This window comes from Taudactylus pleione, unplaced genomic scaffold (assembly GCF_031769625.1).
Source record: "Taudactylus pleione unplaced genomic scaffold, aTauple2 ptg000116l, whole genome shotgun sequence".
NCBI lineage: Eukaryota > Metazoa > Chordata > Amphibia > Anura > Myobatrachidae > Taudactylus > Taudactylus pleione.
In genome coordinates, this window is record NW_028284518.1 from 165504 (window position 1) to 191524 (window position 26021).

Consider the following 26021-nt stretch of genomic DNA (forward strand, 5'->3'; position numbering starts at 1 on the left):
ACCGCCAGACTCCACCCCTTTGTGGGAGGAGAGGTGACTTAAGTCATTATAGCTGACAACACTCTCTGATCACAGCACTGCCCATGAGACAGTGCATTCCTTTCACAGTGAGTGACTTCTCTGACTCCACCAGCAGTCGTAAGTGGTAGTAACTTAAAACATACTGGCACAGCTGCACAACCATAAAATAAAAGAGGAACGTTTATCTCCGTAGTTGAAGCCTACTCACTGGGACTTAACAATCGAGCAAGAGCTGACACACTCCTACTAAGGACCAGAGGAAGCCAAGGCTTGGCGGTAAGGCTGATACGCATCTGTTTCAGCTGAATCACATAAGGATCTGTGTTATTGCATCAAAACACCAAGTGAATGGATAGCTGACATAGTGATAGACGAATAAAGGGTGCTCCCTTCAGAGTACACCTGATAACCTACACAGGTCTATTGATTATAGAAATAAGCAGAGTAGGATGTTTAACAATCTCCTATTGCTGTCCGATTAAAGGATATTCTCTTAAGGATTACACCTGATCACTAGGATATTACCTTGAGAGCGCAGTGTCTCTCATTATCAAGGTATACTCAGACATATTATGAAATCTGTGAGTAATAAATTAGCAATTCCCACCACAGGTGTCACAGCTTTCATTTTTCACATTAATTGCATAGGTGTAGTGCTGAAACCACCCATGTTTCAAATCACATGCAGAATGTTATCACTCTAAAATCTCAGATGCTGTTAAATTTAAAAAAAAAAAAAAAAAAAACTAGTTTTCTCCTGGAACACTGCTTGATTTATCCTGGTGGGGAACATCAGGTTAATCTTTATTACAAGAGGTCAGCAAACCATTTTGCATGTTCTAAACGTGGTGGCTCCAGAGGTGGGGCTGCAGCTCAGTCCAAAATTCATATAGGGGAGCCACACCAACTGCCAGTGAGTCCCGGCTGGCGATGTTTGTCAGCGTTTGTGGTGGCAGTTGGTGAGGCTCCCGTTTGAATTTTGGACTGAGCTGCAGCCCCACCTCTGAAGCCACCACTGGTTGTAAATAAGGCACACCGAAAATAACAGTACCACAATTTTTGGATTGCTTCACTGCCGACTTGTCTATTTAGCAAGAATAATAGTTTGTTCTAATAAATGTAATAACATAATTATTTGCCTGTTTTTCATGCAGAAATACACTGTATATATGATGAAAGCAAGGGGTACAAAATAATCACTAACAATATCTACACTTGCTCACCATGGAAAGGTAACACAGGTGCTGGCAAATCTGACATCTTCTCTCTGAGGTCTCAAACTGCAGCCATTTCCGAGGTTTCTTCTTCCCGTCCAATGTGGAGTTGTTGGTGTCGTGACTCCCGTAGCGTGCAGATGAGTGGAGGCCTGCCTCAAAGAGCTCGTTCCTCTGCCTCAACTCTGTATCCCTGACCAACAAAACAGTAAGTCAGAAACTGCGTGGCTCATCACTCAACCCTGATTACAGTGAGCTCTTCTACCGCTTTATAACCAGGGTGAAGTGACAGTGAAACAAAATTCTGCTTCACCTATAAAGAAACGTCATTAGCAGACTGCTACAATGCATGGCACACACTTTGTAAACATGACCATTTCATTTTCTATTCCTAAATTAGATTTTCCAATGATAAGACAAGATTGGATCTGTAATGGACAGTTCCACAGTAGAAATTATATATATATACACATATATAGTTACGAATAATGATCATCAGTCATCTCTTGGAAACAAAGAAGCTACATAGTAGACAAAAAACAGCATAACATCAGAAACTGTTTTATAAAAATATCATTAGGCATAGCAATGGCATGAAAATGACAGAATTCACTGGTTGCTGCCTTGATTGTTCTGAAACATCTGCATGGTCAGTAAAAAAATACTGCAATCTTATATCCACATACCAACATGAAAAATAAAACAAGAGCAAAAAAGGCATCATTCACGTGAGGTCATGCCAGTGCTCAGAAAAACAGAATCTCACTCACCAATCGGTGGTTATCATTCACTATAGGCTGTCAGTTAATAGACAGGTCATAAGGATATACCTGTCCTTTCCTCAGTTATGCGAGTCAAATTATATATACAAACCAGTTCTATAAGAGCGAGAAACCGATGTTTATTATCAACAGGAATAGAATACTGGCTAGAGATGCTCGAACTTTTCGAGCCGTTTTGAAAATCGATCAAGCAACCGGATACGACAATCTTTAGCTTTTGGTAATACCAATCTTAAAAAGGTTTGGATTGGCTTTTGGTTCCACCACCGTGGTGTGTATTTTATAACTGCTAAGCAGTTAACTCGAGATCAACGTTCATAGTGATTATCACGATGTTCAAAGTCACCATTCGCATGGAAAAAAAAAAAAATGCGATATAGCCATACAAGCTCGAACTTTGTTAAAAACCTGTCGGCCTTGCTCAAATTTAGCCTCTTTTTTTTTTTTTTAAAGTTTCCTAAAGTTCAAAAATTTTTGCAAAAATTTTGCCTATTGCAAATGGTTCCAGAACCACTTTGAAACATTTGAGCATCTCTAATAAGAACTTCAACAGTTTAGAACTCAGCACGGAGATCTTTCTAAAAATCATAAACACAGGGAAGGCGATTTGTTTTGTGACTTTCAGAGGATCCAAAGAAACACAGAACCTAACAAAGCAGGTGACCATTAAGAATGTGGTCCACAGTGGTCATCTGCAGGATCCACTTATAGAAGAACTACAGCAAAATCCTGAAAATGATTTTGGATGAAAGTCACAATGAAATTCAGTTACCCGTGGTGCTGCAATCCTGTAATCCAGAGTGCTCAGACATGCATGTGGAAATGCCACATTGAAGATCAGTGCAGGCTCACAGATGTATATGGAAGGACTGCTGGATCACAATATTGCTGTGTCACAAGGCAATTTTCATTTCATTATAACTTTGTAAACTCCACTCAAAACTACATTCAAAGTTTTTGTGAGGTTCTCCTTTATGTAAATTAGTTCATAGCAAACTTATGTGAAACTGTTGGAGAGTCACAGTGAACATAACTTAGGCCTCTTTCCTATTACCTGAGCTCTCCGAGCAGAGAAGAAATGATACTCAGAGTTGGACTGTTCTCCTTTTTTGCCTCAGCTGTTGCAATCTGATACAGTAATTTCTCCATAGAGAACGGCTTTGCTATGTGTCGACGTTTCATTTCCTGATTAAAGAGAAATTTATATGCTCAGCAAACAGAAGGTTTGAGACATGATTATACTAAGAAAAGATTGGTCACACCGTGTGCATTAAGCTATATGATTACAAGGAGATCCATTTGCTAAAAAGCCACATGTTATTTAAGTTGTTTTCCACAATGTGATCGAACTGCTATAACAAAACAGAAAGAATATATTCAGATGTGTCCTCCTGCATCTATCCTCAATACGCCACGCAGCACGACATGCCTGGCGTGAGTGGCCAGGTCTGCTAGCGTCGGGCACCTTTTTGGCTGAAACCGAATCTTAAGGTGCCTACACACTAGGCGATATTTTACACGATCCGCCCGATTCCAACGCATTGGAACGAGAGATCGTGTAAAATATATCCTAATCATGAGTGTCCACACACGATCACGCTGCCAATGCGTGTGCCCGCTGGTCGTACATCGCATCTTCAGATCTTGTCTGCTGCAGGCAAGACCTGATAATCGCAGTCACGATGCACTGGAAATAGTTAGGATGCACGATAGATCGTGTGTCAATTTGGACCGTTTTTAACACCAAATCGTGCCCACGACTGCCAGGGAGCTGCTGGGGAGAGTTCAAGGGGAAATCGGACACTATATCGCATCATGACCACATCGCCTAGTGTGTAGGCACCTTTAGTCGCAATTTGTAGCCAATGAGGACTGACATTGCTGTGCAGCTATAGGTGTTGCAGTATGACTGAAATCAGGGGAGACAGTGGAATATGGAAACTGTCTCGAATATGTGATTTTAATTCCCTTTAGATACAGATAGCAATATTTTCTTTTTTTAGTTACTGAGAAACATATTTTTGATTTTCAACTACAACAAAAAAGCCTAGCTGTCAAAGGAAAATTACCATGCACCGATAATAATGGATGGGAGATAAAGGAACCGCGTATGCAAAGTCTGAACAGACAGTTTAGTACTAATGTGCGGTATTATACCTTGGCAGTTTTGAAGCCCATACTTGTCCACTGGGTGGTAGCAAAGTGTACAGTTTCAGAAACACTGTAGCCACAGCACACTTTTGACACAAAGGATCCTGGGAAGCAGACGACAAACTGTCCGCTCTGCTGTACAGTACGGTGCACCTTGATCCCCTCTTTGCACAGCACCTCTGGGGAGATCTACAGGGAGACACGTCATTTAGATTGCACATCACAACAGGCAGCACTTCTAGATTATAGGCCGCTAAATCTCCTCTGACAGCCAGCCATCACTGACATTTTGTTTATACTACAGACAATGTCAGGGGAAAAAAACCAGAATGTTATATAAGAAACAAAAAAAGGCTGATTACACAATATACAATCTTATGTCAGGGATAATGGTGAGAAAGACCTGATATATTTGTATTTGTGTGTATTATTCAAGGATTCATACCAAAACAAGCATTTCACTGAGTGAATTGGACACATATCAAATTGGAGGTATCTACTTTATATTTTTGACATACAGATATATACTTACTAAGCTTTACTAAATTAGCACCAAAGATCCCTTTATCAGTGATGGACACAGTGGCACACTATGTTATTGGCCTTTTCTAATGTATGAGTACTCTCAAGAGCTCCCTGTTTGACTATATAAAAGATGCAAGAAAATTGCAAAAATTCAAATAAAATAGCTAAAACTAGCAAAAAAAACAACAGGATATTGCATAAAGTAGTAAGGAGCATTAAGAGACTAATCACTGTTGCTGTCTATCCATAAGATTAACAATGCGGCCAAGCGTGTAAAGTCATGATGTACATATAATGCAGTAGTCTATGATATTTAATAACATGATTTGCTATTTTGAGTTGCATTGTCAGTCTCATGAATAGACCACAACATAGACGGTCATATTGTTTTTTGCTACTTTTTTGTTTTTTATAACATTCTGCTTAAATTGAAAGTGCTGTGCTAAGTATAGGTGGTAGTGCAAAAATATACCTGCAAAACCTTGGTGCCAGATGGTGTGATTAACAGACACTCTACTGAATATTGGGGTGATTCAGAGTTCTACGCTGATTGTATAACTGCTCCGTCTAAAGGTTATTTCTTTTTCCTTCCTGTTTCATACATGTGTATTTAAAAGCCTAGGAAAGTGGGACCAGCCGCCATATTACATGTGCCATGCAGCTCAGTCCAGGCCTGAAACATCTATCCACTGCCCGCTCCTGAACTCCCACTTCCTTTCCCCTAGTTGGCCAGCACCCCCATCACAAAGCACCATCAGTGGGTACACAGTGATGTGTGACCCCCAACATTGCAAAGAACCTGCTCAACATGAAGGGAACGGTGATGCCTCCTTGCTCTCTAAAGAGGAAGCACAGAGAGTGTGCAGCATGATGAGGCTGGTTGGTGATAGGAGAGTGTATGAGGAGAATTGTTGTATTATGAATTTAAAGAGGTTTACTTGTGTTTGTGATTTGAGGGGGGGATTGATTCAAGTAGTATGTGTGACAGGGAAGAGGAGGTCTTTAATTAGTGTGTGTGGGGGGATATTTTCGGATGTAGGGGGAGATGTATTAAGTCTTGGAGAAAGATAAAGTGGAGTAAGTATGCAAAGTTATCAACTGGCTTCTAAAGGTGCCCATACATGGTGCGATATGCACCTTGCGACGTGTCCTGCGCTCCGACAGCCGACATATCAGGCGGTCCCCACACACGGAGCAATCGGGTGGCCGACCGCCCGATATGCCGGCACCCCCTCCCCACCCGCATAGAACTGCATGGGATCGTACATCGCATCCCCAGATCAAGTGAACAAGCAGCAAGATCTGGAGGTGTGATGTACGACCCCACGGGAGCGCGCACAGGCCGATATCATGCCCACACATGGTACGATATAGCAGCGATATCGTACCAATCTGTCGGATTGGCTGCTATTTCGCACCGTGTATGGGCGCCTTTACTGTCATTAATCTAGCACAGTCTTTAAAATGACAAACGTTGATTGGGTGCTTTAGGCAACTACTCCACTTTATCTCTCAGCAAAGCTTGATAAATCTACCTTGTAATTGAGGGACCCCCTTTTTTAAATGTGGGTGCTAATAATCTAATGTTGAAGGTGAGGGTCATAATATGAAATATAGCAATTTGTAAAATGTGAGTGCTATTAATTTAATATATGGGCTGAATAAGAGGAAATAGGCCTATTAAATATATGTGGGGGCTATTGAGCTAATGTGGTGGCTGGGTGGAGTGGAGGAAGTCAGGCCTAGGATATTGACTTCTTGTGCAGCTCTCTAAACAGTGTTTATCAACGGACCTTAAAACACCAGCAGATATTGAAAGCTGCAACCAATCAGCTTTTAGCTATGATTTTATAGAATGTATTAGATAAATGATAGCTAGAAGCAGACTGGTTGCTATAAGTAACACCTCCACTTGTCCTTTAGAAATTTTGATACATCTTTCCCCCTCCCCATATCTCAAAAATATGTCCCTAATCATTTGCAATCTTTGTCTTGTGACTATCCATTACCAGTCAGAGCTATTTAGCCACAATCTACAAGTAACTGTAACATGCTTAATAAGCTCTGCCAATATGTACAGCTGTATAATTTATAATGAACACACAATAAAAATTATGTCGTCACAAAGGGCACGATTCTATTCAGCGCGAGTTGAAAAGCACTGGGAAGGAGCTCCTGGAGCTATTCAATTCAGCATGCTGTTATGTTGGAGAATGCCCAGTCTTGCGCTTTAAACATGGTGTTTAGTCGAGAGAACAGGCATTCTTCAAAATAAGTGCCCAGCGCGATGCTGTTTCTACCACGCTAAGGGCATAAAACAGCATCGCGTCAGCAATTTTGTCGGATTTCCGCTCGCACCCCAGGAGGGGTGGAAGAAGAAATCCTTCAGTCGGGCTTAACAGTGCACTGAATTAAATAGCTCCAGGAGCTCCTTCCCGGCAATATTCAATTTGCGTTGAATTGAGCCCATTGTCTTCCAGTGACAAAACGGATTAAAGGTATTAACATGAGCTACCTGGGTATCAATTGTTGGCATATGCCTCATTAGATAACCCATACATATTTTTTGAGGCTTACATTGGCAGGCTCCAAGACCTCACCACAAGGTGTGGCATAGCAAAGACTTACCATGACATTGCTTTCAAGCATTTGCAGACCAGGAGTACCATTGGCTTGAAGTAGAGTATGTACCACTTTGTCAAGTTTGCCCTCTTCCTCAGCAGGAATGCAATACCTGTGACGCAACATTAACCTAGTCATTAAAACAATATTTAATGCATAGAAACCAATACACAAAGATGTGAATTCTTTACACCAAGGACACATTACATTAGTCAGTGAGTTCATACAGTCATATTCTATCAGAGACTCCTCATTCAATGAGTAGAGGAGCAATATGGACAAGTTTTAAAGTTCTAGTCTTCTACCATCTATATTGAAACCTAAGTTAATGTATAGCAGAAATATACATTTATATAATAAAGAATATATGTTTAACAGTGTCACAGAGCCCAACTAAATGTAGTGGTGTTTATTAATAAAACACATACACTGGACTTTAGAAACATTTTTCAATACACCCCTTTCAATGTTACAACTGTATAGTCCCAGATGAATACTGGTGTCCTCATCCAACCACACACAGCCAGTAACCACTAACTGCTGTTATATGCTTCAGTTCCTTCTGCTCCATTGCTACCATACCACCAGGAGAGCTATATGCTGTTTAACTTTAATGTTAGTAATAGAGCTAAAAATAGCTCAACTCTGTTCAGAAAAGTAAGCAATCATTTTTAATCTGTCCAACACGTGACAAGCTTTATAAACCCTTGTATTGTGAATGCAATGTGTACATATCCAATGGACAAAGTTATGTCTTATGCTACAAGCACACAAAGCAAGAAGTAGTGTTACTGTATACTACACAGAGGCGGGTTGCCAAGAAACACATAGATGCCAATGTAAACCAGAAAAGAAAATGGCACACCGGTTTTCTGTGTAAACGTTCTCCTCCATTCAGTTTTTGTGTTTGTAAAGGAAGCTTAACATTCTCTATAGAAACAGTATATATTGGTATTAAATAGTATACACTACTACTATAAAGAAGAACACAATGAGAGACTGCAAATATCATGCAACAGAAGACAAACTGTAAGTAAGTGAGATATATAGTACAGTGTTATAGGCTATAACAGAGAAGGGAACACTTACCAAATGCAATCAGCACCAGTGTGTAAGTAGTCAATGTAGGGAAGGTGATTTTGGTCTCGAGACCAGCATGAGGTAGAAAAGACCATTCCAATATTAAGCCAAGGAATTGTTACTCCTGAAACAAAATGATGCAGTATTCATATACAAATATCTAATACACAGAGAAAACATTTTCAGGCCACTAAGGGACACGTCTGCCACCAAGTGCAATGTAAGAATAGGTGAAAACATTTGGGCTGGTCACATGCTAGATTCATGAATCAAAGTGAATATATTAAAAGGTGCATCGAGCTGTATGACCTCATGTCAGCCTATACATATACGCTGTATAACAATGGCTGAGCAGCAATCAGTCCCCTTTCTCTACGCAACTGTTATCGGGTAGTGGGCACGATTACACTGAATCTGTCCCCTGGCCTAGGGGGATTGTACTTTAAAAAAAAAAAAAGGGGGGGAGGGGCGTGGGCACACCTCCTCAATTTGGCCATGCCCTGAGTACCTGGCCCCTGCATATAGTCCTTTTAAGGCTTGCATATGAGGAATAAACACTGCTGGGTAGACACCGACAGATATATTGCCCATTCCCTTGAACGGGCGATATATATCTGTAGTGCATGTCTGTGAACAACACTGTTCACAGATATATCGCATCTGTCCTGCAACACAGCTAATGCAGATGTATCGGGATGTCTGGCTGTGTGTAGAGGTGACCTGCTGCCCACCTGTACACTTGCTGCAGGGACAGACCGGTGACTCCTAATATCTGCTGTAAAATGCTGACCTACAGATAAGAGCTAACTCTCTTATCTGTTCCTGGCTATCCTGAATTGAACTTTAGTGCCCTGAGTCAATGCTAAGTCTGCTACTCCTGCACTCCTGTCCTGATCCTAAGCAAGCTGTCAGGAGGAATGAGCCAGAGTGACCAGCAGCTATACAAAACACCCAGAAGTAAGCGATTGCAAGTGTAAAAGGCTCATGATGGCAGCAACTATGCTCCTACAACTGATAGGCAGTTGGTACCTGCAGTGTGCCAAGTGACATCAGTAGGAGTGGTCGGTAATGGCAGATTACTGATGGTAATAGGAATCTCAAGCAGATAATCACCGATAAACAAGGAGAGGACAGGGTGGCATGGAAATCACACCCTGTCACAAGCACCTATCAGGTCTATTCAAATATAAAATTCTTTTTTAAAAGCTTCTTTCCTACCTATGTGATCACTTAGTATCTCAGCACCAGCAGTATGCACTATTAATTTGGAGGAATACTACAGTATAATGTTCCTCTAACGTACAGTTACTTACCAGGCACAGCACCAAGATGTCGCAGGATGGATCCTGAATTATTAGGAAGGACTGTAAGATTCCATCCATGTCTATAAAAAGTAAATAGTGAGAATGCTTGTAAATCTCTGTATTGCTCAGTGTAATGCAGCACGGTGGCATGACCATCTACTCACCGCGAAAAGGGTTCTGCTTTACCCACAGGGAATCCACTGCCGTGAGTATTTGTGTCCACCTTTCCACAATGCACAGCAACATGACAACCTTTCTGTTCAACAACACGCCAATACTCTTGCTGAAATGAAGAAACAGGTGTCATTTCCGGTTCCATGTGACAGTGTTTTCAATTTTAATCAGTGTGTTAATGTGAAGAACAAAATATTAGTTGCGTGGTATCATAGAGGGACTATCTTCAGCTCCTGGTCATGGTCTGGTTTCTTTTTTTTACTAAAAAATAATCTTAACAGTATAAATGAATAAGATGTATACTGTTTTCAGTCCCAAACTATCCATCTCTCTTCATATATGTAAAATATGCTACAAAAGTAATGAGCCACTTTAGTAAAATGATACAGTGGCTGAAATGAAAGAGAAGGTAAACGATGCCACACGTTGATGAAAACGTGTGGCATCCAACGTGTGGCATCCAAGAAGAGAATTACTGTAATGTTAGCTGGCAGCCGAGATTTCATGGCTTCTCTGACCTAACCACCAGCTTGCAATACAGTATTGCTCCAACCACAACTGCTTAGGAGCACGAATGTAAACAAACTGCTTGCATCGTACATGTGCAAAGCTTTCAATTGCTATTGCCCACAGGCGTTCCCACTGACCAGCTCTCGCCTCTCTCACAATGAGATTTCAGTTTGTTCTTTATAGTTTACAGATGATTGTGCGTTCATATTAAAAAAAAAAAAAAGGACTGAAAGCAATTTCATCCTGAACAGGGGCCACTAAGGGTAAACTTAGACCAATAGGAGGAGAGATCACTAAAATAAATGCACAGCAGCATAATATAGCCTGTGACGATGCCCGTCTGCACTCCAGATTCCTAAACTTCACCCTTATAGTCCAGGTTTTAAGGAGATCCATGCTTGAGTCCAGATGGTTAAATCAAATTGACTGAGGTACTAATTAAGTTACCTGTGCTCAAGCATGGATATCCTTAAATTATGGCCTGTAATGGTGGAGTGGAACCTCTGACCAATGCAATTTCTCCTCAGCCATCAAGGGAAGCTGCATAAATTCCCACAAACACAAACTGTAACAATATGGTTACAATAGGCAATCCAATGTCTCCATTATAATTAAATATAGAATACAATATACATCTTTCTTGATGATAGAGCTTTGTGTTTAATGATGACAAACAGATTACTAATAAAAATCACTTTATAATGGAGGCAATAGAGATTCTAAGGCAAAATTGAGGACCAGACCAGCATATTTTAGAAACTGGAAGCCAATACACACATGCAGTATGACTCCATTAAAAGCCTGATACAGTACGAGGGTTGGAGGACAATTTTTCTATTATTTTTGTGGTTCTTCAGAATTTGAGGATATTGAGTGAGTGAGGACAATCAGACCTGTACTGACTAAACCTGGAGAACATAGTCTGTATTGGTATTTATTCTGTATTACAGTATGAGGCCGTTATAGTTATAACTAGCGCTCAGGGTTTGTATTTTTACTGCAGCTGACTTGAGTCAAAATGTTACCCTTTAATTCCACAGCAACTACATAAGAATCCAATTCAATCATCCCCCAGCTGTGAGGACCTGTAATGCAATGTAGGCGTCAGAACCCAGCCAAACTCAGACTGACTGCTACAGACTGCAGGTCTACCTCTTGTATTAGGTTTCTTAATATACATTCAGCTGTAGCTCATACAAGTCACTTGTTATTTATATTCATATATATTAAAACCAATCTGTCACTAGTGCATTATGGCACAATGGCAAAAACATAATAATAAGCAGCTTGTTCTATACAATGTCCTCATATGACCTGTAAAATAATGCTAGGGCTGTTGAGTTTCCTTCAGATTTCACAATCCTATATGACTGCATTAGATTTATGTTGTTCAAGAAGCTCCAGGCAGCCCAATAGGAGTATAAGCATCATGTACAGCAAAGATTCTAACAAGCATCTGGTATTGATTACCAACAAAACTAAATGGTATTATCCAGTTCAGGTACAACACGAAAATATGTAACAGGAACGTTATGAACATACAAAGTGCTAATAATACCAACACCAGACTGCATCTGATTAAATGGCAATGATTTTTAGATTATGATTACTTACACTTTAATATAGATAAAATGGTGTGAAAAGTAAATATTTGTAATACATATAAACAAGGAAGTACTATTGCCACCATTTACAAATTTATTTAAACAAATGTTTCAGGAACTTCTCACAAGTGATGTAGAGGAAAGGCTGTGTTCTGTGGGGAAACCGGTTTCCTTCTAATTTCACATCCTGCACGGTAGATCAAACAGTTACATTTTACAAGGGAAGAGCAGGTACAGTTGTATGCACATACATCTAGCTTCCTTGCACGTTCAACAGGCCTTCTAGTCACGCCATGCCGCGGCACGACTCAGTAGCGCCGAGCGTCTTTTGGTGCAACAGCTTCCCTTAAAATGTGTCTTATTCATAAAGCTGTATCTGCATGCAATATGCTAGGTTACAGCCTACAGTGTCACAGCTGCCGCATATCACTTTAATCAGCATAAACTGCTTGTACATCCTATTCGCACTGCTTCTCATATAAGACACCTTTTAAAGGGAAAAAGTTACATGAAGAGACACTTGGTGCTATCGAGTCACACTACGCTCACGCATTAATGTGCCTTGTAGTGCACTGTGCATAGATATATGTGGAAACACCTGGTATATGTTGCAGTGCAATGTATTATCATAACTAATCTTCTCCTTTCTATAACCCGTCCTAACCACTGTGCTGAGACAGATCTGCTCATCACTCTATATCACTGCACCATTTTGTGTATCTTTACATTGGGTCCCCATTATCTAATACAATCAATGACAGTTACTCACCAACTCCTCCTTCCTTTATCACATCATTGACCTCTACATGACTTTTACTTGCTCTTAGATCTGCTTTTGACCTACACTTCGCCTTCCCTCTGATAACCAATTCTTAAGGGGCTCATACATCTGCAATCAATTGGGGAAATTCACTGATCAGCAGATGACTTGGTCAGGGGATTGTGAAAATCCAACATGTTGGACAATCTTGATTCGCCGATTCTGACCCACATATTATCGGAATCTCCGATTTTTAATATGTTGTATTTTCCCCATCCCCCAAGAAATAATAGATCGGAGTCTGGCGTTTGGCAAATAAGATCGTTGATTGGCACACCGGGGAATTACCCGGCATTACTCCCACCTCCTAGACCTCACCAGTGCTGTTCTCCCACTTACGGAACCTACCTACCCGCTTGGCCAGACTCTATCCAGCCTTTAAGTGCTTTCTCAAAATCTACCTTCAATGTAGCATACCCTAACCCTTCTCTAATATTACTCCCTATGAATAGTCTTCCAGCTACAGTCTTATAGCCCTATAATCTGCACATGGCTCTCCCTCGGCACTCTAAAGGCGCATATCCAATACACGAGTGTAGAACGACTGTACGATTACAACATCATAACCGTTCATCATACTGTGCAGTGGATATTGGGCCCACACTTAACGATATGTCGTTCAATGCAGGCACCCACCATCATCCCCGAACATGCACAACCTGTCGATATCGGCAGGTTGGCCTGCATGTTCAGGCGATGACAGATGCCAATAACGACCAAGATATATTCACTGCACGATTAAAGAACGATTGAACGATTACGACATTGTCGTAATCATTCATTTTTATCATGTAGTGGACATGCGCCTTAAGCTATCGCGAGCAGAACATTTTCACCCACTCTCCTGTATTTTGTATGACGTCTCATTCTGATTTTACTGTGCTACATAGTTTTGTGGCACCTTACAAATGCATGGTAATAATTTAGACCAAATTTGCCCCAGGTTGCAGCGTGTATTAGTCGAAAATGATCTTGATCAAATGTGGCACCAAACAGGACATAGATCTTGGCCCTTTGTTTGGTCTGATGGAATGGACAGCGTACAGTCACCTCTAAAGAACACAGCAGGAAGACAATCAAGACCACTAATGGAACTAATAAGTGTTGCTAACTATATGGATGCATGTATACAAAGGTAACTGTGTAGGCTTAATTCTAGCACCCTGCACCTGTCACAACCCGTGCAGTTCCTCTTTCCTGCCTGGGGTGTCGCTCTCTGCTCTGGTGCTTATAGCACACAAACTGCTGAATCTCAGCAGTTTATTGCATCAGCTGTGTGTGCTAGAAACACCAGAGCAGAGAGCGACACCCCAGGCAGGATAGAGGAACTGCACAGGTTGTGAGAGGTGCAGGGTGCTAGAATGAGGACTAATTGTGGGAGATTTATAATTATATAGGAGCATGGATGAAGCTGTAGTATAGTTTTATTAGTCCTTTCAAGTATAACAACCTTTGAGCTCTGCTGAAAACCCAAAACATTACTATAAACACAATGTCTAAGTGGTCCCATATGTGTAAATGTCATGGAGCAGTTTAAAAAAGTAGTGTTTGCACATTGCGAGATTAGAACTTTGTTTTAAATGTTGATTTTTTTACATTTCTGTATGTGGTCATGCTCAATGCTTTACTACAGCTACCCATTGTTACAGTAATCCTACTACGGCAGGAGCTGACCTCAACCTCTGCTACTGTTGGTTCCTTGTTGAAGCACATGTTCATGACGTTCCTTGCTGTCCGGAAGAAGGTGGTGAGAGACATGGACCTTCCCTGTGGACAACACAGACTGTGAATGAGAATCACATACACACAATCTCCTTCTACAGATACAGATGGAAAATGCTGAACAGCATTTAGCTCATTCTTAGAATGTCAAAGTTCCATGGTCTATGTGGTGAACACAGAACTAGTTATTTTATATTCTTTTAGTTGTATTTTGTTTTCTAGATGTGTATACCACAGTAGGGCCCTGGCTAACGCTTAGAGAAAATCAGCATCTTTGCAATGATTTACCAACGTTGTTCTAAATCAACAGTACATCATATTCGTTTATTTTTTTGCTTTGTTTTCACTTTTCTTCTACATCTTATCATTGAATGACATTGAAATGGGTGGAGACTGGAAAGAAAAGAATTAGTAACTGTGTGGCCGGGGACCCGAGCCTTACAGTACTAGCGATCGGTCGTGAGAAACCTTTTTATCCATACAATTTCACAGAGAAAATGTAAACTCTCAGGAGAATCGCCCCCAGACCATAGGCACATACAATACAAAGGGAACGATATCTGCAGAATGGGGTTCTGACAGATCGAACATGCTTGAAAATCAACAGATCAGTCATTTTTGAGCATTTGTTGATTATTGTCCATGTACATACAGCATACTGAATAATAATTGTTCAGGGTGGTCGTAAATGGGCCAGGTTATCATTCAACATATGGCCAGCTTTAGAGTGACAACGCATGCATCTCTCCCAGCAAAGGTTCATTAATCCTTTTGTACGGTTAGGGGAAATTTATCAGGTCTTGGAGAGACCCGATAAAGTGTAGAAGTTGCTCATAGCAACCAATCAGCTTCTTGTTGTCGTTTTCTAGCACCAGTGGCGTAACTAGGGTATTTGGAGCCCAGGGCAAATTTGAAAAGGGAGCCCAGGGCAAATTTGAACAGGGAGCCCCGCCCCCCTCACGATGTGCGCAGCAAAAAAATGGGCATGGTCACTTAAAAATGGGGCGTGTCAACATGACACACCCCTTTATTTTCACACATAACATTCCTATCCATAGGCACCTTAACCCCAGTAGTACCCCTTATACAGTACCCCCAGTATGCAGTTGTGGTCCCTCTTATGCAGGCCCATAGTAGTGCCCCTTATACAGCATCCCCAGTAGTGGTCCCCCTTATACAGCCCCCAATTAGTTCCCCTTACTCAGTACCCCCAGTAGTGGCCCCCCAAATGCAGTGCCCCATGTAGTGTTCCCCCTTATGCAGTGCCCCCAGTAGCAGTCCCCACAATGCAGTGCGCCCAGTAGCGGTATCCCCTTATGCAGTGCCCTTTATATTGTGCCCCCAGTAGTAGTCCCCCCCCCCCCATGCAGTTTTCCCAGTGGTGGTCCCCTTATGCAGGCACCCAGTAGTGATCCCCCCTATCCAGTGCCCCCTGTAGTGGCCCTTCCTATTCTTGCCCCCAGTAGTGGTCCCCCGAGTGCAGTGCCTCTAGTAGTAGGCCCCTTTTATAATGCCCCCAGTGGTAGTTCCCCCCCCCCCCCCAAGTAGTAGTCCCCAGTAGAGGTTCCCCCTCCCGATTAAGTGCCCCCAGTAGTAGCCCCCCCAGTAGAGGCCCTCCCAATAATGGTGCCTCCAGTAGTAGCCACCCCTCCCCCGTTGTGTCCCCAGCCCCAGCAGAGGTCCCCCCAGTAGTAGCCACCCCCCTCCCCCGTTGTGCCCCCAGTAGTGCAGTTAGGTTAAAAAAAATATATATATAAAAATATAACTTACCTGAATCCACGCTGCTGCTGCCCCAGTCCGCGACGCAGCTCCCGCCGCCCGCCAATCCTCCCGAGCTGGCGCGCTCAGCATTATGGGACAGACGACATGTCTGTCCCACTACCCACTGCAGGAGCCGGACGGAAGTGCTGCACGCTGGCAGTTCATTGCGGTCGGCGCTACACTGGCTATCTAGGACGGGCGGGCCAGTACCGTGGCCGGCGGCGCCCCCCCCCCCGTGCCGCTGGTCCAACGGCACGCACCCCTGCCCTAGTTACGCCACTGTCTAGCACATCTGTAAAATGACAGAAGCTGATTGGTTGGTAATTTATCTCTCTCCACTTTATCTTTCCCCAAAATTTGATAAATCTCATCCATAGGGAAATTGTCTCAATAATAAAAGAGCAAGTAAATTGGGGGATCACAGATCAGCTGCAAACTGCATTTTTTTTTCAGAGTTTCCTGTGGAACTGTCCTAAATTGAGGATGTATGCTATTTGATAATCATATTACTGTTAAAATACAAACAGATTAAGGCCCAGATTTATCAACGTGTGATATTCTTGTTATCACTAGTTACTAATTTTAAATGGTGCTCCAACCAATCAGCTCCTAACTGTCATGTGTTCAAAAAATGACAGGTAGGAGCTGATTGGTTGGAGCACTATTTAAGATTAGTAACGAGTGATAACAAGAATATAATTTGTTGCTAAATCTGGGTGAAGATATTCTGTGTGACTATTCCATGTGTTAAGTAGTAAATAAACCAAAAAATATGAGATATGGTAAGAACTTACCCTTGTTATCTCTATTTCTACGAAGTCCATAGGGTTCCACAGGATACCTTGGGTATAGGTGTGACGTCAGTCGCAGGGCACCAAAGAGTTAAGCTTTCAGCCTCCCAGGATGCACTAGGTCCCCCTCCTATACCCCGCCCCCGGGCCAAGGCACCTCAGTTAGTTACCAAGCCATAGGCCGGAGGAGGAGAAGGAAGAGAGAGAACAAAGATCTGGACACATACAAGAATCACATTCTCACCAGAGGGAGACGGAAAACCGGTGACCAGAGCAAAGCCCATCTGCAGCACAGGTGCGACAGGGCGGGAGTCCTGTGGAACCCTATGGACTTCGTAGAAATAGAGATAACAAGGGTAAGTTCTTACCATATCTCATATTTTCTACTTCAGGGTCCATAGGGTATCCACAGGATACCTTGGGGATGTCCCAAAGCAGTATCCTTTAAGGGTGGGGACGCTCCTGTGCAGAAAGGAGAATCCGCCGCCCGAAGGAAGCATCCTGAGAGGCGAAGGTGTCAAACCTGTAATACCTCACGAAGGTATGGACAGAAGACCACGTAGCAGCCTTGCAGATCTGAACTGCCGAGGCACCACGTCGAGCTGCCCACGAAGGACCCACAGACCTAGTGGAATGAGCCTTCAGAGAAGGAGGGACCGGTAGGCCTTCATGAAGATAAGCTTCAGAAATAGCCATACGGATCCAGGCTGCCAAAGTTTGCTTTGAAGCAGGCCAACCCTTTTTACAGAAGCCATAGAGGACAACAAAGCGTCCGACTTCCTAAACAAAGAAGTGCGGTCAACATAAGGCCCGCACGACATCCAAAGAGGCCTCACCCACGGATAGACCCGGTGAGTTAAAGGCCGGAACAACTATTTCCTCGTTAACATGAAACTGGGAAACAACTTTGGGAAGAAACTCGGGCCGAGTGCGGAGCACTGCCCTGTTCCCATGAAAAACCAAGAAAGGGGGTCTACAAGAAAGAGCCCCTAACTCAGAAACACGTCTGGCTGAAGCAACGGCCAGAAGGAAAACAGTCTTAGCTGTTAGCCATTTAATATCCACTGAGCCCAGTGGTTCAAACGGCGGTCCTTGGAGAGCCCTCAGGACCACAGCCAAATCCCAAGGCGCCACAGGTGGAACAAAGGGCGGCTGAATACGGAGAACACCTTGCATAAAGGTGCGCACATCCGGGATTGTAGCAATCCTACGGTGAAACCAGACAGATAGGGCCGAAACCTGTACCTTCAAAGAAGCAAGGCGAAGCCCATGATCTAGTCCCGCTTGCAGGAAGGCGAGAATCCGAGACAGACGAAACTCCCGCGGTGCATAACCTCTCGGTCGACACCACTGGAAGAACGTATGCCACACGCGATGGTATATCCTCGCGGAAGACGGTTTCCGAGCTCGTAACATGGTACGCACCACAGAGCTGGAAAACCCCCAGGACCTCAGCATGGCCGTCTCAACAGCCACGCCGCCAAAGACAGCCGAGTCAGGTCCGGGTGAAGACAAGGACCCTGAGACAGAAGGTCCGGTCGTAGCGGCAACCGCAGAGGACTGTCCACGGACAGACCCTGAAGGTCTGAGAACCAGTGCCGTCTGGGCCACGCGGGAGCTATCAACAGGAGCGTCCCTCCTTCCTGTTTGAATTTCCGGATTACCCGTGGAAGAAGGGAGACCGGAGGGAACAGGTATGCGAACCTGAACGTCCACCGGACGGACAGAGCATCCACCAGAGACGCCCCTTCGTCTCTTGTGCGAGACCCGTACACCGGCAACTTGTTGTTGTGCCGGGACGCCATGAGGTCGATTTCTGGAAGACCCCACCTGTCCACCAGTAGTTGAAAAACGTCCGGGTGCAGGGACCATTCCCCTGGATGAACGTCCTGGCGACTTAGAAAGTCCGCCTCCCAATTTAGCACTCCCGGGATGAAGACCGCTGATATGGCCGGAAGATTGCGCTCCGCCCAAACCAGGATCCGAGAGACCTCTACGAGAGCCGCCCGACTGCGAGTTCCTCCTTGCCTGTTTATGTAGGCCACGGTGGTAGCATTGTCCGACTGGACCTGCACCGGGTGACCCTGGAGAAACCGCTGTGCCTGCAGGAGAGCATTGAAGACCGCACGGAGTTCCAAGATATTTATTGGAAGCTCCGCTTCTGTCGGTGTCCACCTGCCCTGGAACAAGTGTGGACCCGAAACTGCTCCCCAGCCCCGAAGACTGGCGTCCGTTGTCAACAGGACCCAATTTGGAACCCAGAACGGACGTCCCTTGTTGAGGTGGGTCGTCTTTAACCACCACGCAAGGGACAGGCGAACCTCCGGGGTGAGCACAATCGTCTGGAACTTCAGAGACTGAGGCAGCCCGTTCCACTTGGACAGGATCAGGTGCTGCAGAGGTCTGGAGTGAAACTGGGCGTATTCCACCATGTCGAACACCGACACCATGGAGCCCAGTAACCTCATCGCCGAGTGTAAGGACACCCGGCGGCTGTGCAGACAACTGCGCACCCTTGACTGTAAAGCAGAGATCTTGTCCTCCGTCACGAAGATCCTTTGCTGTCCCGAGTCCAATAAGGCTCCAAGATGCAGAATCCTCCGAGACGGGATTAGAGTGGACTTCTGCCAGTTGATTAGCCAGCCGTGCCGTTGCAGCAGTGCAATGGTCAGGTCCAAGTGGTGTAACAGGAGCTCTGGAGATCCTGCCACCAATAACAGATCGTCCAAGTACGGCAACATGCGGACTCCTTGCAGCCGCAGAGAAGCCGCCATGACCGCCATAGCGTCCTGTATGTCCAATGACACCATGTAGTCCCCAGGTTCCAGCGCCAGAATGATGGACCGTAGGGTCTCCATCCGAAACTTCGGGACCCGCAAAGACTTGTTGAGTGCTTTGAGGTTGAGAATCGGACGATATGACCCATTGGGTTTCTGTACCAAAAATAGATTTGAATAGAAACCCTGGCCCCTCTGGGAGAATGGAACAGGCACTATAACTCCAGCCTGGAGCATAGTGTGCAATACCTTCCGCAGCTCCGTAGCCTTGTTCCGGTCTGATGGTAGACCCGTGGTGAAGAATCGAGCCGGGGGTCTGTGCCGGAAGGAGAGGGCGTACCCGTGAGAGACCACCTCCAGAACCCAAGTGTCTGTCGTAGTGAACGACCAACACCGGGAGAACTGCAGCAGGCAGCCTCCCACCCTGGGATCCCCCAAGGGGAGACCCGGACCGTCAGGCCGCAGGCTTGTCATCTGGCTTGGGGGCCGGACGTCTGGTACTCCATTCCTGTTTCCGGGGCTTGACCGATTTCTTAGGGCCAGCCTGTCGAGGAAACGACTGTGGTTTGGGCCTGCCCTGGGCCCTAGATGACCGAAAGGACGATGGTCCAGAACCAGAAGGAGCAGCGGCCGACGGGAGACAAGCAGATTTGGCTGCCGCCAGCGTGGCCACAATCTTATCCAGATCCGGACCGAAGAGAACTTCTCCGGTAAACGGCAACGCTTCCAGACCTTTCTTGGATCTGCGTCCGCCTTCCAGGATCGCAGCCACAAGGTGCGACGAGCAGCTACCGCTGCTGAAGAAATTCTAGACACCAGAGTACTAATGTCTAGAGCCGCCTCGTTGATGTAGGTGGCCGAATCACGGAGATTGCCAATCAACTCCGCCTGTTCGGCCGGACAGTCGGATTCAAAAGAAGCCTCTAATGAATCCGCCCAGCGCTCCATCGCTCTGGCAACCCAGCAAATGGCCATAGCCGGCCGTGCTGCCCCCCCTGCAAGGGAATAAGCGGACTTCAGGCAGATTTCTACCTTGCGGTCCGTAGCATCCTTAAGGGAGGACATGGATGGCATCGGCAATGTGGCACTACGGACAAGACGGGTCACGTGAGAATCCACCTGTGGAGGGGATTCACACTTAGCAAAATAATTATCCGCGAACGGATAAGCCACCGCCAGGCGTCTCTGCGGCTGGTATCTTTTGCCAGGTTGTTTCCACGCCTCCTCTAAATGGTCCACCAACTGACCCGAAAGAGGAAAGACTGTGGCATCGCCCTTCACATCTTTGAAAAAGGCATACTTAGATTTAGCCGCTGGGGGAACTTCGTCCTCAATCACCAAGGCTGTGCGGACCGCCCGAATAAGTCCAGGAATATATACTTTGGACTTAGCATCAGCGTCCTTAGTATGGAAAGGTTCCTGATCGTAAGGATCCAGAATCTCCCCATCATCAGACGTCCCTTCGTCATCCTCATAAGGAGCGGACAGAGACGCCACCGGCCTTTTATGAGGCCGCATCACAGACTCCCCTTGCAACACATCCGACAAGTGCTGTACAGAACTCGTCAGGGAGTTAACCCACGCTGGCTCCTGAGAACCCGGGAGCGGGGAAATAGGGAGACTGTGGGGTACCACCAATTGTCGTGGGAACCCCTGCATGGGTGACGACACCACAGACTGCTGGGACAAACCCATCGGAGTAAACGCGGGCTGCGGAGCTAACTGGCCCACTAAAGCTGTTAACGCCTGAGCGAAACAAGCCCAGGGCGGCTCCTGTACCGGTGCTGTAACCGTAATAGGCCGCGCCATGGACAAACACTGCCGGCAAAGGCCCTCCGCGCTACCCTCCCCCTCCGCTAACGGTACTTTGCACGTGGTACACTGTAGCCGGAGGGGAAAATCACTTTCAGACATGATGGCACCACGTATGTGACCTCTCTCACCAATTAAGTATTAAATAGGCGAGAGACCACCCTGCAGCACCGCACCGCAAGGGCTTTAGCAGAAAGAACAGGGACAGTAATAAAGCTGACAGTTTAGAGAAGAAAAGTTACAGGCAGCGCTAGCACAGTCACATACAATGCAGAGAAATAACAATTCCTGCACTAACAGCGCTGATCACTCAACTACACAGACACAGGGCCTGGTAGGACACAGCGCTGCATACACAGACCTGAGCCACAGCGGAGGAGAGGTATGCGGGGGGACCCAGACCACGATGCTTCCTTCCAGACTTCCAGCAGCGTTCACCATGCGTTGCAGAGAAGATGGCCGCCGAGGAGCAGAGAGAAGCTGGCCTGGGGGAGGAGCGCTGACACAGGACCAGTCAGCACAGTGCAGAGAGGGCTGTGTGCAGCGGGGGAGGCGCCGGCTGTGAGACAGGGAAGGCGCGCTCCCCTGGCATGCATTTAACCCCTGGGACGCCGCAGCGCTACCGCTCTGCTGCGGTCCGCTGTCCCAGGGGGTAGTGGAAGCGCAGGTTGGTCGCCTGGCTCCACGCTGCAGCCAGTCCCCAGGGAGCCCCCTGCCTGGGGACTTAGGACCATGTGATCAGCGGGGACCCACCGCGGGACCCCGCTGCTTACCTCTGTCCCCCTTGAATCCGGCCATGGTCCGGAGCATCTGGGGTCACCGCTAGCTGTGACCCCAGACGCCCACCAGCATCCCCGGATCAGTACCGGCGTTCTGGTACCGGCGGGGTGTAGGGAAGACAGCATGGACGTCAGGACTGACTGTCCATGCTGTTCATCCAGATGTGCAGCCACAGCTGCATGAAGAAAAAGCTTCAGGGGCTCTTCTAGCCCCCACTCCAACAGGTGCACCCGACTCCGGCCGGGCACCAAACTAAACTGAGGTGCCTTGGCCCGGGGGCGGGGTATAGGAGGGGGACCTAGTGCATCCTGGGAGGCTGAAAGCTTAACTCTTTGGTGCCCTGCGACTGACGTCACACCTATACCCAAGGTATCCTGTGGATACCCTATGGACCCTGAAGTAGAAATGTATGTATTTGACAGATTGCGGACAATTGAGTTTATTTTGAAAGGATCATATACTATACTATTAGTCGCGGGGTAAATCCTGCAGCTAATGGAATCTGCCCTGATCATAACTGTGCACTAATCTTAATTGGTTTAAAGAGGCAGGGGGACTGATTTACCCGCTGCCATCATGTGTCTGTTGAAATTATATATAAGGGTAAAGCACACAGCCACCCTCCCTTAGCACATAATAGAGGACGCTCTGGGCGGCACTGCAGCAGCGATTCTGGCTGCGCTATGCAATTCCAGGTACCCTGCTAGCCAGATGCTGGGACTGCAGGGCCCTGTGCGGCGATGGCAGCACCACTTGCACACCTGGCTAAGACCCTGAGAGCACAATGTAAGATTATGATTATATATAATTTTGAACATTGTGATGTTTATCAACTGAACTTCTTAGAACAGCTGTAAGCTATTCTTGGTTCAACTGTGAATAATATCGATTTCAGGACATTTTATTGGAGCTAAATAAAAATTTACTTGTTTGAAAGACACCTGCATCTGCTTGTATTCTGTGACAAGCAGATAAGCGTCAAACGCTTGTACATTTCTGGTTGCCCTGGACCAGGTAGAGCGTAGGTTCTCAAACCCGGCCCTCAGGACTCCAAAAAGTGCATATTTTCCAGGAAATAATTAGCTACACCTGTGGACCTTTTAAAATGTGTCAGTGAGTAATTAATACACCTGTGCAACTGCTAGGTTACCTGGAAAACAGGAACTGTTTGTGGTCCTGAGGACTGAATTTGAGAACCACTGGAGTAAAGGACTGAGCGCAAATGGTCACACTAACAGATACATGTCAACACGAAAATTGGAAGTCGAAAATTAGTTTTGTTAATTAATATTCATTATGATGGTTATTAATGTAATTTCACAGGGTGGCACTGTCACATGATGTTAACAAACATTAAAGAAAGGATAACAGAAAAAAATGTTTTCACTCAAACATAACCAAAATGACACCGAGCCCGATTCAGACCCGGACGCCATTTGTGGCCGCTTGCTCTCAAAAAGGGGCTGGATATTTAAATTGAGCGCTCCCTCTTTGCGGTGTGAGGACGCCTCTATGTCTGTGCGAGCGTCCGCTAAATGCGCTAGCTATTTTTTCAAGATGCCCCTTTGCCGTTCGCAAATCACGTCATCTCCTGTTTTTATTAGATTAATCGGTAACATCGAACGGCATCTGAACTGCTCGCAGCGCTTGAGGTAGGAATTACTTCCCGCAATCACTGCGAGCAGTTCAGGCTAAAAGACAACCAAGTGACGTGATCGATGACGCTCCTTTGCTAATTAAACGCCCTTTTGACCATTGGGCACGCCTGCATTCGCACAACCACTCCCCCGTTTTCAAGGTCCTTCCCCCGTTACCACCCACAAACGGCACATTCTGTCACTCAAAATAGCAGCCCCTCTCTGTTTTACGAGCGCACGATTTCCGACTGCAATTACTGGTTTGCGCATGCACATTGCGAACCATACGCATGAGCAGTTGTGCAACCATCACTCTGAGCGAGCGTGCGGACGCTTACGAGCGGGTCTGAATCAGGCCCACAGTGCGAGATATCGGTCTGTGACTTACAAAGCAGTCCTTACTACATTTCACTGACTCTTAAGCCAATTCCTATAAGAATAGAGAATGAAAGCACCTAAAGCTTGGAGTGTCATTTTACACCTGCCATACGCCATCAGAAAATACCACAACAATTGCAACACGCCTATTTTACATTGTGTGTGCATGGCTGTGGAACGGTGTTATAAAGGAAGACAGTCAAATGTGAATGAGAAAGTGTATACTATTATTTCTCCTGAGTAAGTACGGGTGTAAATCAAACACAGACGTACAAGCGATGTAAACTTCAGTGCAAGTGGAAATAAATTATAATCAGTTCCTTAGCAGGATGCGAAGGCGTCTTGGGCCGGTACCCCTCATCCCCAGACGTCATGATGTCAAACAACACGCACTGGAAGCAGGGCCATGGGTGCAGGGGACATGCCCAGCACCTTTCTCAACAGCGGGCTGACACTCCAAACATCCCCAAAAATAGAAAAGGCTGCATTCAGGATAGCAACCGTGATGTCCCCCCCCTCAAACTTGCACCCAGGGCGATGGCACTGGTTGCTCACTCCTCATAACAGCCCTGATTATTATAAATAGAGATGAAGCTTTGAATTTTAGGACAGCGAGACCTCACTAATCTTGAGGTCTGTGATCCATTTTGTTTTGGAAAGACAAGACAGATTTTTACGGTACCTTATTACATATAACAAATATATGAATTCCCCATACAGGACTATGGAACCTGGACTGCTCTTACTATATTAAATACTAAAACTAGTCTTGAAACAAAATATGCTAAAATTATGTTCTTAAAATGTATAAAACTTAATAAAGAGACACAATTTAAAAATATATATCAATGTATTATATGATCTGTCACAGCAATGGTCTATAACGATTTTGTTTGCGCTTGAATATTTTACTCACTTTGTAGACGCACTTGTGTAGGTCACCAAATAAACTTTTGTCTTCAGGTTCCTCCTCTGTGCATTCTTTTTCCTGAGCAAATAACCTCCGTCGGCCATTTTTTAGAGGTACGTCCATTTCTTTCAACTTCCCACGGAGGCCATTGCGGTGCACCACTCCATTAATTAATCCATTTTTGGGCTCATATCTAGGGAGCAAGTGTAATCTATATGCATTCTCCGCATGCCCCTCCAGCGGTCCTTTCTTCTTCTCCAGGCTCTCTTTCTCCTGCAGAACTTCTTTCTCCAGTTTTTTGTGCTCCTCCGGGGAAAGGGAGTCGTAGGAAAGGAGATACTGACAGTAGGCCTCTTGCAGCTTTGCCAGCCGGTCCTGTGCGGTTTTCGGGATGCGAAGCAGGTCTGCCAGTTTGTTCCACTTTTTGAGGTCCGTCACTTGTTGCATGCCACCCATTTCATTGATGAGTTGGAAAAACTGAGCCAGATCTAGCTCACAGCCTCCTATGTGGAGGTTGTGAGGGAAACAAAAAACACCATTAGAAAAAAGAATTGGTGGTTTCTTGGGTAGTATTAAAAGCAACACAGTGCTGGTGTCTGAGACTTAGAATACAAAGGAATAAACAACTTTTAGCACTGCAATACCT

General features: G+C 45.2%; 1 protein-coding gene across 1 annotated transcript in view; it reads right to left on the minus strand.

The window, feature by feature from the left end:
- The window catches only part of JARID2 (jumonji and AT-rich interaction domain containing 2), a 205152-nt gene that overhangs the window by 12767 nt on the left and 166364 nt on the right, over window positions 1-26021 (minus strand). Inside the window, exons 8-16 of the mRNA XM_088471638.1 lie at window positions 25382-25878; window positions 14482-14574; window positions 9864-9982; window positions 9709-9779; window positions 8405-8519; window positions 7322-7427; window positions 4175-4357; window positions 3072-3202; window positions 1245-1428 (exon numbers count right to left, since the gene is read on the minus strand). Of these exons, the coding sequence (XP_088327764.1) occupies window positions 1245-1428; window positions 3072-3202; window positions 4175-4357; window positions 7322-7427; window positions 8405-8519; window positions 9709-9779; window positions 9864-9982; window positions 14482-14574; window positions 25382-25878 (1499 nt within the window). The remainder of the gene's footprint in view (window positions 1-1244; window positions 1429-3071; window positions 3203-4174; window positions 4358-7321; window positions 7428-8404; window positions 8520-9708; window positions 9780-9863; window positions 9983-14481; window positions 14575-25381; window positions 25879-26021) is intronic.